The 13,836-nt window shown below is 34.6% G+C and overlaps 1 protein-coding gene and 1 long non-coding RNA gene across 2 annotated transcripts in view; one reads left to right on the top strand and one right to left on the bottom strand.

Annotated features, from left to right (window-relative positions):
- Positions 1 to 4,349, top strand: part of LOC136281668 (uncharacterized) — a 23,212-nt gene extending 18,863 nt beyond the window's left edge. Inside the window, exon 3 of the long non-coding RNA XR_010717888.1 lies at positions 4,212 to 4,349. This is a non-coding gene — a long non-coding RNA (uncharacterized lncRNA). The remainder of the gene's footprint in view (positions 1 to 4,211) is intronic.
- The window catches only part of LOC131788424 (fibroblast growth factor receptor 1-A), a 19,179-nt gene extending 5,343 nt beyond the window's left edge, over positions 1 to 13,836 (bottom strand). Inside the window, exons 1-11 of the mRNA XM_066168351.1 lie at positions 13,515 to 13,836; positions 8,502 to 8,771; positions 6,646 to 6,879; positions 5,861 to 5,964; positions 5,169 to 5,227; positions 4,872 to 5,068; positions 4,320 to 4,352; positions 3,735 to 3,851; positions 3,317 to 3,335; positions 1,645 to 1,682; positions 1,073 to 1,345 (exon numbers count right to left, since the gene is read on the bottom strand). Of these exons, the coding sequence (XP_066024448.1) occupies positions 1,073 to 1,345; positions 1,645 to 1,682; positions 3,317 to 3,335; positions 3,735 to 3,851; positions 4,320 to 4,352; positions 4,872 to 5,068; positions 5,169 to 5,227; positions 5,861 to 5,964; positions 6,646 to 6,879; positions 8,502 to 8,771; positions 13,515 to 13,707 (1,537 nt within the window). The 5' untranslated portion in view covers positions 13,708 to 13,836. The remainder of the gene's footprint in view (positions 1 to 1,072; positions 1,346 to 1,644; positions 1,683 to 3,316; positions 3,336 to 3,734; positions 3,852 to 4,319; positions 4,353 to 4,871; positions 5,069 to 5,168; positions 5,228 to 5,860; positions 5,965 to 6,645; positions 6,880 to 8,501; positions 8,772 to 13,514) is intronic.

Raw genomic sequence — 13,836 nt, 5'->3', positions numbered from 1 at the left:
TATGACGTCCTGAACTTGTTGGGGAAAACGGCAACGCTAACATCGGAAGTCGAAATAGAGTCGTGTCCAGACTATCCGCGCGCTTTCCCGTTCTGAAATGACGTTCTCGTCCTCATGCTAAATCCCTCTAATAAGCGCCCTAGGCGCCAAGTCGAATAATTACGGTATACTACATAAATTAAGAAGAAAGATATCTTAAGCTCAAACGCCAACATACCGAGAAAAACGAAACTTTTCTATACTTTAAAATCTAATTTATTTTGACGCTAACCATAGCTGATAATAAGCTTTTCAGTATTTTCCAGACTTGGTAACGCATCCCAAAAGTTTGACAACGTAAGGATGAGGTCTAAGTTGTTTCATCAATTCAAGTTCAGACAGCAAATCCTTTCTCTCTGATTCAGAAGCGTTTTCTGCAACAGGATTTCCGATCAATCATGGTCGAATAACATTTCAATGATACCATTATCTAGGTAAACGTATACAGATGGATAAATCATTACATTACAAATATAGAGATTGATAGATAGAAAAATAGATTGTTAGTTAGATAGATAGACATATGGACAGATTGATAGATTGGAAGATAGATAGATAAAGAAATAAATAAATTGAAATAAAGAAAGATTGATAGATGGAAAGATAGACAGATAGACAGGTAGATAGCTAGATAGATTATAGATTTATAGATTAATATATAGATTGCTAGACAGATAAGATGTACAGATAGACACACGAAAAGACAGACAGACAAATAGATATCACGCGACCCTACCATACATGATATTGAAGGTTCTTTTCTTTGTCAATGTAAAGCGCCTAGGCTCCAAACTGTAACCATCATTTAAGGGGGAATGTTTAAATTACATCCTAAAATTCCATCGCTTCATCAAGTAGAACAAGCTTCAAGCTATGGACATAACTGTGGACTAGTGATATAGAAAGTGGTTACTCTAGACAGGAGGTTGGAAATTATGCAGAAGCAGAATAAAATTAAAATTAACGGAACAATTTGGACAAACTTCTAAGCCAGTTCAAAGATCAAGTAAAACATGACTTGATTTCTTGGTACCTTTCAACATTTTGACTGCTACGATCGTCTTCTCGGCTCTTCCTTGTAGATTAACAGCTGTTGCCTTAGCAACCTGACCAAAAGAACCTTTTCCAACGATCTGCTTTATCGTCACATGTTCTCTAGGAATATCCCAAGAGCGTGTGTCTAGATTAAGAGAAGCGTACTCGCTGATTTGTTCAGTGCTGAGTGGACTGGCATCTGCTATCACTCGTGAACGACTTCTGTCATCCAGTGCCATGTAATAGCTTTGAGAAGGTTTAGGCAATTCGACTGCAATCTCAAAGACAAAGTTGTTTTCAATCAACAAAAGATAACAAACTACTCAACTTGCTCGGAAATTATTTCAAATCTTCAAATCAGCTGTCTTATGAAAATAAATCACTATTATTTGAAAATATCAATGAATAATTGACGTAAAATCTGCATCGATCATAACTTTCTGGGTTCGGGTATGAACTGTAAACTACTGTGGGAAGACTCTCAGTAAAGACAGCAATGTAAAAACAAACGCACCAAGGACTACAGGTAAATGTAGCTATATATGAAGATATAAGATTTCATCGCATCACCTCTTCTTCCTGTTTCTTTATTTGAATTTCCAAATGTTCTGAAACAGCAAATCAAATATATTACAAAACAAACCTATTCTCTCTTACTGTAAAATCCTAACAGACAATTTAGTCCAGTTAGAAAAGCAGCTGGAAACAAGATATGGGCTCAGCTACAGTCATAGCTTACTTGTAGCCGTACCTCCCTCCAACAGTCAGACCATACGAGCAGAGTAGACTTGCCCTGAGCTTCTCTTATGTGTCAATGATTGTCTCAAGGGAATTTCAGTTTTAATAGCCAGAGGTTTCACATCCTCTGCATTCAAGCATTGAAAGTTTCATTTCCCCCCAGTTACGAGCAGTGGAGGAAAGTATTATGTACTCTGAGTGGTTTCCTGCGGCCGAAGAAAAACAGACTTTACCCCTATGAACTTTCTAAATATAACGATACAAATTTGTCAACCTATAAAGACTACCTTAACTGTCACCTATCATTGCAACAGAATACTTTTGGAGCAATGATAATTATAATAATGATAATGAAAAAGATAACAAGATGATGATAATAATAATAATAATAATAATAATAATAATTAAAACTATAAAATTCACGAACGTGAACACAAGCCCTAATTAGGCTCCACTGGGACAGTGTACGTGGCATGCTTGTTAATGAGCTGAGTTATCGGATAGTTCGTGTCATGTGCATTCGCTGTTGTCATGTACTTTGCTGAGTTACCTGCTGTTGTTGTTCTTGTTGTTTTTAAATACAACGCATCGTTTCTTATATTTTGTCCTACTTTTGATTAACTTGTAATTAACATATCGCACTCCTGCTCCAGGGTTTTCCAATTTTTTAAATCACTCATGATTACAGACCAAATTGGACTCAACTCAGCTCTATTACTATTACTCATAATAACAATGTTAATAACAGCTCTTTATTCATTAGTCAGTGAGATTACCGAGGGAAGATCACCCAACTTAAATAGGGGTCACGTAGAAAACTAGTACTTAGGCCTGAACTAACACGTGACAGTCTTGCATTATATATTTAACAAATAGATTCCAACTTTCCGTGCGTCTGTCCAGTAACAGATCACAGACGACGTCAAAATGTGGTAAGAACAAAAAGGTGGCACACGAGGCGCAGACGAGTGTGTCATTGATGTTCTTACCAAATTTTGACGTCCTCTGTGATCTATTACTGAACAAACGCACGGCAACTTGTAATCTATTTGTTTTATATAATAAAGAATTAAAGAAGTTTTAACAATGACGTCATCTATACGTCAGTCCTCCAATAGATCATAAGTGAGAACCAATCAGAATGCGTGCATAACTGAGCTTATTATATAAATATATATATATATATATATATATATATATATGTATATATATATATTTATATATAATAAGCTTAACTAAAATACACTTTTTAGTTGTTGGGGTTCCTTTTTTTTTCTCCCAGTTTTTCTACAGGTCATCAAGATTTCGGTTACTATACAAGTAACAACTATTAAATTCATTGTCCGAAAGTGGTATCTCTGCTGCGCAATAGTGCCTTGAAGTTAGTGGTAATTGGATCAATCAAACATTCATGTGAAAACAAGTGTGGGTGTTTGAATTAAAACAATCGAGCCATAAAAGAACAACACAAGTAAACAGCAACATTTCAATATAAAAATCTCACCTTCCGCTCATCGCCACCTCTGTTGTGAAAAAAAAAGACACAACAAAACAGAAAAGTTAAAGGATACTGAAACAAAACAATAAATAATCGATATCAAGCGAAATTTATCTCTCACAAGCGAAGCAAAGTCTGTTTGATGACCTTCAAATTTAGTCTTAAAGTGTACAAAGTCATGCGAGGTCTTTTAACTATAACTATATATATAGATAACAATAAAACAAATTATTACTTTACAATACACTGTTTTAAAAGTTGCCTGTTAAAAATACAAAAATCGCTTAAGCAAAGATCATAATGCAGCAGATAGTGAACTGAAGATTATTCTTAGTCCTAGAAAAAAGGAAAAATACAAAAGATATATTTCTGGGATGCCAAGACTAGCGTTCGTTTGAGAGCATAACATGTATGTGACACTTGCCTTCAGTGCCTCTCCTGTTGTGCCTCTTTTTCCTGCAAGTCCACCAAACTAATATTCCAGCAACAGCCAGTGCAGCAACTGATCCAAACACTGCACCAACAACAATACCTATGGTACCTACAATGCATGATAATTAAACTTCAGATAATTTTTTTCCAATGATCTTATTATAAAGAATCTGCCTCTGCACTCCTCTTATGGTCAGGAAACATTTGGATATTTGTAGATAAAATTGGGCATAATCAGATCTCACCTTTTTCCACGGCCAGGGTTTGTCGCATAGACCAAATGAAACAGAAAAAGATAAAACCATGATTATGATCTAATCACCATTACAAATATTTAAAGCTCATTAAAAGTAAAGCTACAAAATTGTACCCTGAACCAGAAAGATATAAGAGTATAAAGGTGTACAACACAACTCAAATTAAAGCTTGATTCAGTTGGATGGTAATTGTTTTTTTCTTCTATTTTCAGGAAACTAAAAGTCAGAGCTGTCTAGAGTGTACTAAATCAGGTTTACATGTAATTACTCGTTGCTTAACATTTACAAAGTCCAGGATTTGTCATTAAAGAATGTTTTACCTGTGTTCATCCCACTTGGAAGCTCTGAAGATTCTACAAAAAATACACTCAGTTAAATTTATGAAAACAAGCATGGCTGCTATTTTCTTGGACTCATGTAGGCCACACATCACATCTCAGAAAAAAATGTAAATGAATCATGTTCTAAAACTACTGAACAAAAGTGAGTTTAGGTAAATAAAAAGCACGAGATATTGGAAAACATACATGTACACATATTGAACATTTGCTACATGTTTGCATTGAAATCAAAAGTTAACTTGACGAAATGCAAAACAAAAGTATGCACACATGATGCATGCACTGTCCTATTTTTTAAGTGCTCAAATTGGGTCTGGTTGTGATTGTCATTGTTATCATTGCTATTATACACCAAGTTTTCAGATCTCTGTATAAACCTGCTACAGTACCAATTTTGAGTCAAATACAGTTTCAAAACTACTTTTGTTCACACCAAAAAAAAATGCACTAAATACAACCAAGTACAAGCTAGGCAAGGACATTCATAAATCAACTTGCAAAACTTTTGTATGAAGTGTTATGAGGACTTACCCCCATAGGACCCGTCAAGTGGTGATGTAGCACTTCTATCTGTTGGTTCCACATCAGGTATTTTCCCTTTTATGGCACCAACACTAAACTCTCCCAGCTTTCCATCTTTTACAGCGTCATTAAGTGTTATGATAACATCTTTTCCCTTTGTGATGGAGTTGAATTTCAGTGCAAGGTCAACAATGATACTTCCACACCTAAGGACAGACATTAACTGAGGGTTGAAGTGACATGAAATAGGAAACAGATAACATAAGACATAACTGGCAATCATATAAATCCCATTAATTCATATACCTCAACCTTATCATCTTCACTCCTTCAAAGCCAGGTTTACCAGCAAAAGCCACCTCAAGCTGCAAGTAATCATTTGTCCTAAACGTTAGTGTACATGTATCACACATAAGACCAACTGAGGATGAAACCAAATATTATGTATTAAATTGAACATGGCTGTTTTGTCAAGCATCAGCTAAGAATCAGTTTCTGTGTATTAATCAGTTGTTTCTTTCAGTTATAGTGCTACTTCAATGAATAATTGTTCTTCTTCTTGTCACCTGTCTTTTATTTTAATTTTGAAAGAAAGCATCAGGCCTCTTAGCTTATTGCCCTTAATACAAACTATGAGCAAACACTGAATAATAATAAGAAGATTGTGCAAGCTTTTCAAGTTCAAGATTTGACAGAACTCTGACAGACTGCATGCAATGTAGGAATTCAAGAAACATGGTAGAATTAAATGAAATATTCTCCACACATTCTCCACCAGCAAATTTCCTATTAATCACAATACAGCCAGCACATCTGTCCCTGACCCTGAAGTAACCAACACTCAGTGACGACTATAATTAAAAATTTAATAGATCAAGTGAAGTTCAACATTGGCACAGAGTTTATTTGTGGGAGAAAAAATCCCTCCAATGTAAACTAATATACGTTTATTTAATAGCTTTAACAGCAATATCTAAGTTATATGTACATTGAGTTACCAGTTCTTTAAATTTCTCCAGTAAAAAGGATGGTTTGTATTTTCCATCTATACATGTTTCACTTGTGATGACAATAGTTATGTTAATCACATTTCCTCCAATGTCTGTGAAGTAGGAGAAAAATCATTACTAAAAGATCATGATTTACTCAATCTATTTATTGATACAGGTATTCCATTTGAAAACCAGTGTTTCATAAAAATTTAGGACCATTCTGAGGTTATTTAACCTCAGAATGGTCCTAATAGAGACAAGTGAGATGTCCATTGATTTCAGTAGGCAGCTTGTAACACGATCTTAGGCACTGGTCAACTTCTCATCATTTTTCTCATTTTCCGATTGAATTGACTGCTTGTCAAATGACAAATTGTATTGCTGTCCTTTTTTTGCTAAGCATGAACGAGAGAAACAGTCTGGCCAATGACTAAAAGATGAAAGAACTAAATCCTCATCTCCATTTTCTTGTACCTTATAAGAAGCCCTGACTATAGTTTTTCTCTACTTTTGATACTCAACCCTGTATAAGCCATCTGAAGTTTAATTGCACTGCTTTCTTTGTTTTTTACATTTAATAAAATAATCAATGGTGTACATGTACATTGTAATTATTTAAAGAAAACAGAGAGTTATCCATCAATATAAAGTAAAGGCACTATTCGGGCTTTTATAACCTGATAGGCTAACACCTGGTTATATCATCTCTGAGAACCCAAACAAATTGTCATGTTGGTGCATGTATGAAGATACAGCTGTTAGATGTTGACAACAATGTACATATGACTTACAGACATTGGCAGTTTTTGAATCAAGTCCATGTGAATTGGCCACCCTGCAGGTATAACTGGTATCATGGGTAACTTGTGAAATATGAAAAGTATTCTTGTCACAGACTTGTTCTGAGTAACATGGAGTCCAAGTGTACGTAAGTGGAGGGTTTCCTTCTGCTTCACAGTTAAGAGTTACACTTTGTTGTGCAACAACAATATACTCAGTTTGAAATTTAACAATCTTAGCTGGATCTGTGCATAAAATTGGAAAATAAAAAATCAGATTAAAAAATAGCATCTATTCAAAGATACATCTGAGTGACATGTCTTCAACAGCTACTGTATGGGGTCTAACCCAACCAGTACACTTAGATACAAGAGAGTACTTTTTATCTACCAGGGTATAGTCTGATTTTTTTTTGTTAGATTCACTCACATGGGTTTGCAAAACATTCTTGTAATTTGTGTATCGTGGTGTCAATGAAATTGCTTTTGTCTGGATGTTAAATGGGTGATACTCTTGCCATTCATAAATGCATTTTAAATAAATTACCTTTAATCAAAGTTTCATCATATCCAATAATTAAACAGAGAACTTTCTCAGGTTGACCCTTAGGAAACCATTGAGATGATATTTCAAATACTTGAGCTGAAATCTTGCCACATATGTTGAACTGAATTGTTAAAGATTTTCGAATCAGTATAATTTTGCGAACAATAGCAGTGGACCACTAGAGTCTCTTAACACAACATCTAACCTTAATTTTAAAAGGAATTTACACTAACAGGGGTGGGTGAAAACCTTGTGGAACATGGTATTGCTTCAAGCTGCAACCATTTAATGGTCGTCACAGTGAGTGAAAAATATATCTGGCAACTAAAATTTCAACAAAAGTTACCAATTCCCAACTGACAGATTACAAAAAAAAGAAGGGAAAAAGGGGAAAAATTTATCGATCCTTGGACGAATCATCAATTAATGAATTATTCTGTAGTTAACATTTCTGACACATCTATTTCATATGTAACCATATGATATTGAAATGTGAGGCACTTTCATTCCATGGATGCTACTAAGGAAAAAGCTCCATACAATAGCTGACTACTTACATTTTCCAAGCAATGAAAACATAATTTTGTTTTCATCAGCATTTTTATTCCAGAAGTTTTTAAAGGTATTTCTTATTTTCAATATGCTTTGCAACCAAAAGCAAGTGAATATAAATCATCATGTATTCTATAAAGTAACACCACACAAGATTAAAAATTTGAGAGGAGTAAATTCTTGACAAAGAGCCAACCTAACCTTTTAACCTTCATTTTTTTAGTAAGAAGTATGGTGACTATATATCTAGTGATAAAAGATGTTATTCCCAATATCAAAGGCTTTAATACCAGTATTTCAGCTCATTTTTAACAGGAGATGTTTCTCAAAATCATATTAAACATGATTTGCAGCTAGGTCTCAGCAACTTTGAACTAAATTGTTTCTGCTTTCATATATCAGTTTCTTCATTTTCTCTCTCTTGACCATTATTACAATCTTTTAATCAGCATGGGAATGAACTGACCAAGTTGGCAAATGAAAGTGATGTGATCATGTCATGCATCTGGCTCACCAAATACCTTAATTATGTAGTGCAACATGAAATATACTCCCTTCAATGTGAGTTTTTTCGCTTGTTTGTTTTATAGCAGCCAATTTTACGATTGAAGGATTTTTTTGAAAAATAATGAGCTTGGAGCCCTGCATGGATGTACTTAGCCAAACATCAATAAAAGTAATTGACAGCACAATACATTACAACACAGAAAATATATGGAAAGTGCATCTCTGTTAAATATTAGTCAATGTTTTTCCAATACATACTCACAAGTAACATTCACATAAACTGTTCGCTTCTCTGGTTTACCAAAGCCATTGTATGCTGTACAGGTAAATGTTCCTGCATCAGTTCTGTTGATGTTTGTTAAATTCAGCACTTTTCCTTCTTGCACCACACCAGTATTTCCTTGGTTCCCAGGCTTCTCTTTGGTCCAGGTGATGTTCGGTTTTAGTCGACTCAATGCTTCACAGGTTAAATGCAAGTAGTCACCTTCAAGAACAGTTGGTTCACCTCTAATTCCAGTGATATTTATTGGAACTAAGAGCAATCAAACAATCACAAGTAAACTTCAAGGATAATTCAATGGCATGTACACGTCATAAGCAACACACAAAAGTTGTAATACATGATTTTTAAACATTCTTTGCAACCCTTGCAGATGCAAATGAAATTCATGCATGTTATGATTGTGCAAATTATACCAGAACAGTCCCTGGACTATAATCCATTATACATGTATGTGGTTTAATATGCCTGCCTTAACAAATTTGGTGCACCTTCAAAAGGCCTCTAAATTTTTCTGCATTCTTTTTTCAGCTAAACTAAGCTGACACTCATGGGAGCTATTTACAATAAATTATGTTTTTAAAAAACAATTTCTTTAGCCCACCAAAGTGTGAATGGCCAATTATGTGTCACCATAAATTATAATTCCCACTATATTTTTGGCAGCAAAACATCAGGGTTCTTGATTTCAGTCCTGAAACATCTCCTAGTTTCAGTCACATATAGTAATATCTGCTATACCTCTACATATAAAAGTAAGCTGCAAATGGGTAAAGATTTAATGGAAATGGTCCTAGACCATTAGCCAAAGAGGGGGTTGGGTGTAAGAGCAAGAAATTAAGAAATCCTATGAGAAATGGCAAAAAAATCTTGCTGAAATGGAAGAGGGCTTGTTGTTTAAGCAATCTTCCCTGACTGCTAGCAACCAGCAGCCGTCAAAAGGTGCTCCTACAGCCAGTTCAAGCCACTATAAACTTGAAATCAAAATTGCTGTCTAGTGGAGTTAAACCATGGTCTGTCATGTCAAACTGCTAGATACATGTAGGTTCCTGTAAATCATGGTTTTGCAGGAAACTATCTAGCAGAGAGTCTCCTGGGACTCTCTAGGATACTTTTGTGTATCTATTGGGACACTGAACTGTACCTTGACATGTGGTCACCCAAAAGTGTAATATTGTATCTGTGCAAAACTTTGGAGCAACGAAACCATACCTACACTGTACAATAAGTGCCAAAAGTAGGTGGATGACAACCCTCTAATTAACATAACAAACAGAAATCTTGTGCTTCATCTCTAAAAAGTTACTTGCAAGCCCCACCTTCCCCCAAATATATTGCCTGAGATTTGTGACCATTTTCTAACAACATACAAAAGGGAGAATGGGGTGTTAGGAAAAAATTAAAAAATAAGTAGAGCATGCTGAGACTTTTGCCACTCATTGCACAATGTGGTTTTCATGCAAGTGTGTCTTCTTTAAACATATTATTGAGGTATATTGAAAACTTAAAAGCCTTGAAATTAGACCCAAAGACTCTCACAATACTGACCAATAAAACGTGTGAGGGATTTCTGATTTTGATAATTTATCTATCGCAATGGCCTCAGATGTAACATATTATCTGTAAAATTTTAATGAGAAAACTTAACAGAAAAGCCAGAAAGGAAACAACAGTAATATCCTAAATTCTCTACACAGATTTGAAAATATACCTCCTCCTGTTTGAAATTGTGTGAAATTTTATTAGAGTGGTAGGATTTTACACCTGATTTATTTCCTTGAGAGACATACCCTTACAGAGTCACCCTTTAAACCCTATGAGTGTCTAGCATCTAATTTCTCCCTAGAATATCATGCTTGAATCAAACATTAAAGTGATGAGGATAAGGGAAATGATCACTGAGGAAGGAACCTTTTGATTGGCAAACAAATTCTGCTTGTCAGCAACTTAGGAAATTTATAAAGAACAGTGTGGAGAATGTGTATACTGATGTTAGGATGTAAAGGGTTAAGTCTGAGTAAACTAGCTTTCCCTGTGCTTTCTACCTCTGTCTTGGGTACCGCCCAATACAGATCCACCTTGGCTGGTAAATAACATTTTTATCTTCTCAGCCTTGACGAAACACTAGCCAAAAGACCCAAATGATTTTCTGGCTGTACTAATTATGGCAAGATACTTCACACAATTTTGAAGAAAGTAAATGGTAATTGAAGGTATTGTAAATTAAAGAGAGAGGATTTACCAAAATGTATTTATTTGTGTGGTGATAAGGTGATTTAATTTAAAAGGCTTCCAAACAAACTTTGAAACATTTTCTACATGTATCTGTCACAATCTGACACCTGTCAATAAGAGAGCAAGTAAGACAAAAAAGCACATATACAATTTTTAAAAAACAAAAACCAATACTGGTTCAGGAAACATACTCAAGTTCAGTGACTTTCACAACAATTTTTTCTTCAAAAACACTCAATGATCTTACGAAAGTACTATCCACTTCCATTAATGATTAGTGTAGGGAGAACACCTCTCCTCAGTCAGTAAACAGCAAGGAAAGTGTTTTAAGGAAATTCAAATGTATGTTTCAAGTTGTGGGAGTTTGATCATTTTTTTGCTGCAATGGCACATGTAAATCTAGTCTTTTTCCACCAAAAAACTAGCGTCAAATGAGACACTTTAATTTGACCCAAGGGAAACATCATGCAACTTTTTCTGGTAGAATTCTTGTTGTCTTTGTTCTGAAATTTATGATACAAATGGCCAAATTGAACAGACTTAACTAAGACCAGAAACATATTGGTAGTAGGGATAAAAACTTTGCTCACCATTTTACAACAACAAAAAACTGTTTGAGAGAATTCAGATATTAAATGTATGAAAGTTTCATCAACTGATTAATTCAACAGTAAACAAATATCTCACAGTTGTAACTTTCTGAGTTACTTTTTGTGAGGAAAGAAGGTTAATTAAAAACTATTTGTAGGCCACATGTCAACCCATTTAATGACAAATTTGCTACTAGAAAGTCATTTTGATAACAATTTTTTGCTGGCAACCAAAGTGATTTGAGAGAGAGAAAAGACAGGACTAATAAGTTATTAATCAGCTTGATTTGCTTAAAAAATGACTTTGCTATAAAATACTCCCCAGCTGCAAAAACAAAATTTATTTATGAAAGTAGCAACGAAGCTAGGGATATTCTCAGCAACTCATGAAAGTGTTACTGTGACTGTAAGCAGAGTTAGGAAATATGGACTGTACTAAGAACCAATCAGATTGTAGGATTCATTACCATGCCCTCTAAGAAAAGCTAAATTTTGACCTTTCTGATTACTCATCTGCTATTTCAATCGCAAGTTTTCCTGTATTAAGTGATCAACAACTCTTTGAATTAAACGTACCAGAATTAATTTCTAGTAAGATCTCTTTTCAGTTTATCTAATTTTAATAAGGTTACACATGATTGTACATGTATATGAAACTAATTCATTATTGAAGTTGGCCTTGTAAAAAAAACAGCAACACCTTAAGCGTTAAAAAATTTGAAGATCAGTCAAGTTTATTATTGCTTTGTGATCACACCATTCTCACATAATCATCCTTATAATCCTTAAATATATTTGCTTGCAAGTAATTGGTCTTAACGCATCATGTGACAGAATATATGTAAACAATAGCCTCTATTTGATGTGAAAATAATCACAAATATTTTTTCACAGTCACTATCTGTTCCAAGATGCGAAAAACTGTGAGCTTTGAGCAACAGATCATCGCAGCTCAAGGACAACTATGCAACTATGTTTTTGCACAAAATTGAGGCCATTGTGTTTATTATCTTCAACTATTTTGCAATGCATGTGAAAAAAATGTTTGCGAACAGCTTTCTGTCTGCTGGTTAAGATTTCTGCTTTTGAGCATTCTCTGGTACAACTTTTATGAACAAACAACTATTTCTCCTCTCCTTCAACAACCACAAAATGCTCTCTCATCTCAAATTAAATTTAAAACAAAGACTTATCATAGTGGATGTAAGGTTTGAAAATTGGGAACATGACTCAGCTGATATCCTTTAATATTCCCAGTTTTAGCTAAGGGATATTCAGTCACATGATGGGTTTAAACCAATCAGTCGCAAGCAAAAATATTTGATATATCATAAACAAGGATATCCCCCAAGTAACATTTCTCCAACTTACAAACCCTATGTCCACTAAGATGAGTTCTTGTTTAAAATTTAAGTCAAGACAAGAGAGTGTTTTGTGGTTGTTGCAGAAGTTAGCACATGTCTGTCGTACCTGAAAACACTGAAAAAAGAACATCCCAAGCAAACCATAAGCTGTTCATGAATATTTTTCTCACACGCTTTTAAATTTGTATAATAAACACAATAGCCTCCATTTGGTCCAAATATTAGTCACGTATTCGTCCTTGGACATTATCTATTCCTTCAAGCTCACCATTTTCCTTTAGCTTCACTCTCAGAAAACTGTTCCTGTCAAAGGGGTGATCTAACCATGTTTACATGCATGATTTCCTATATCTTTTTGTCACACTGCTCTCACAAACACATGTGATTACTGTCAGAGAAGTTTAAGTAACTCAATCCTCTAGTACACGTAGATAATCTATATTTTCATTTGTCCTGTAGTGAATCCTAACTTTTAAGCTTTTTTTCGTTAATGGGTTTTTGTTGTGTTTCCAAGGATCTTTTCCTCTTAGGGAAAGTCCCCAACTAAAAAACACAACAGTACAGTGTTCCATTGAAAACTACCTCGAATTAAATATGTTATGCAAAACAAAATCCATAACATAAAATCCAATTAATTAAAAAATTTTTTTGAAAGGAATATAGAAGGTTTATCGTGAGGAATTATTCTTGTCTTCCAAAAATCTGTCTACACTTTCACTGGGCCCAAAGGACAAAAGCTAGATAATATTATATAATAGTTATTAAAGGTAAGAATCTCTAAAAGTCATCGAAACTTTTAAGCTTACCTACGACTTGCACCTGAATTGCACGTCTCCATTTAGCAGCACTTAAATCATTCAACTCACAGCTAAATTCTCCATTTGACCAATCGTCAGCAGTATTCACTTTAGAGATCAACAAAGAAACGCTTTGTGGAGTCGAACTTACGCTGAACCGTTTCCGAAAACTAGCATTAACAGGACCAGCCAGCATGTCCATTTGATAAAATGATGACTATACTTAAGCCCCATTAAATTGTAAGCGAGCATAAACTAAAGTTGACGACAGACTGTAGTTCCAATTCAATGTGGCAGAAGATCTTTCATTAACCTGTAACTTGCCAGGGGT

This window comes from Pocillopora verrucosa, chromosome 6 (genome assembly GCF_036669915.1).
Source record: "Pocillopora verrucosa isolate sample1 chromosome 6, ASM3666991v2, whole genome shotgun sequence".
In the NCBI taxonomy this organism is placed as follows: Eukaryota; Metazoa; Cnidaria; class Anthozoa; order Scleractinia; family Pocilloporidae; genus Pocillopora; species Pocillopora verrucosa.
This window is presented reverse-complemented; position numbering and strand designations above follow the sequence as displayed.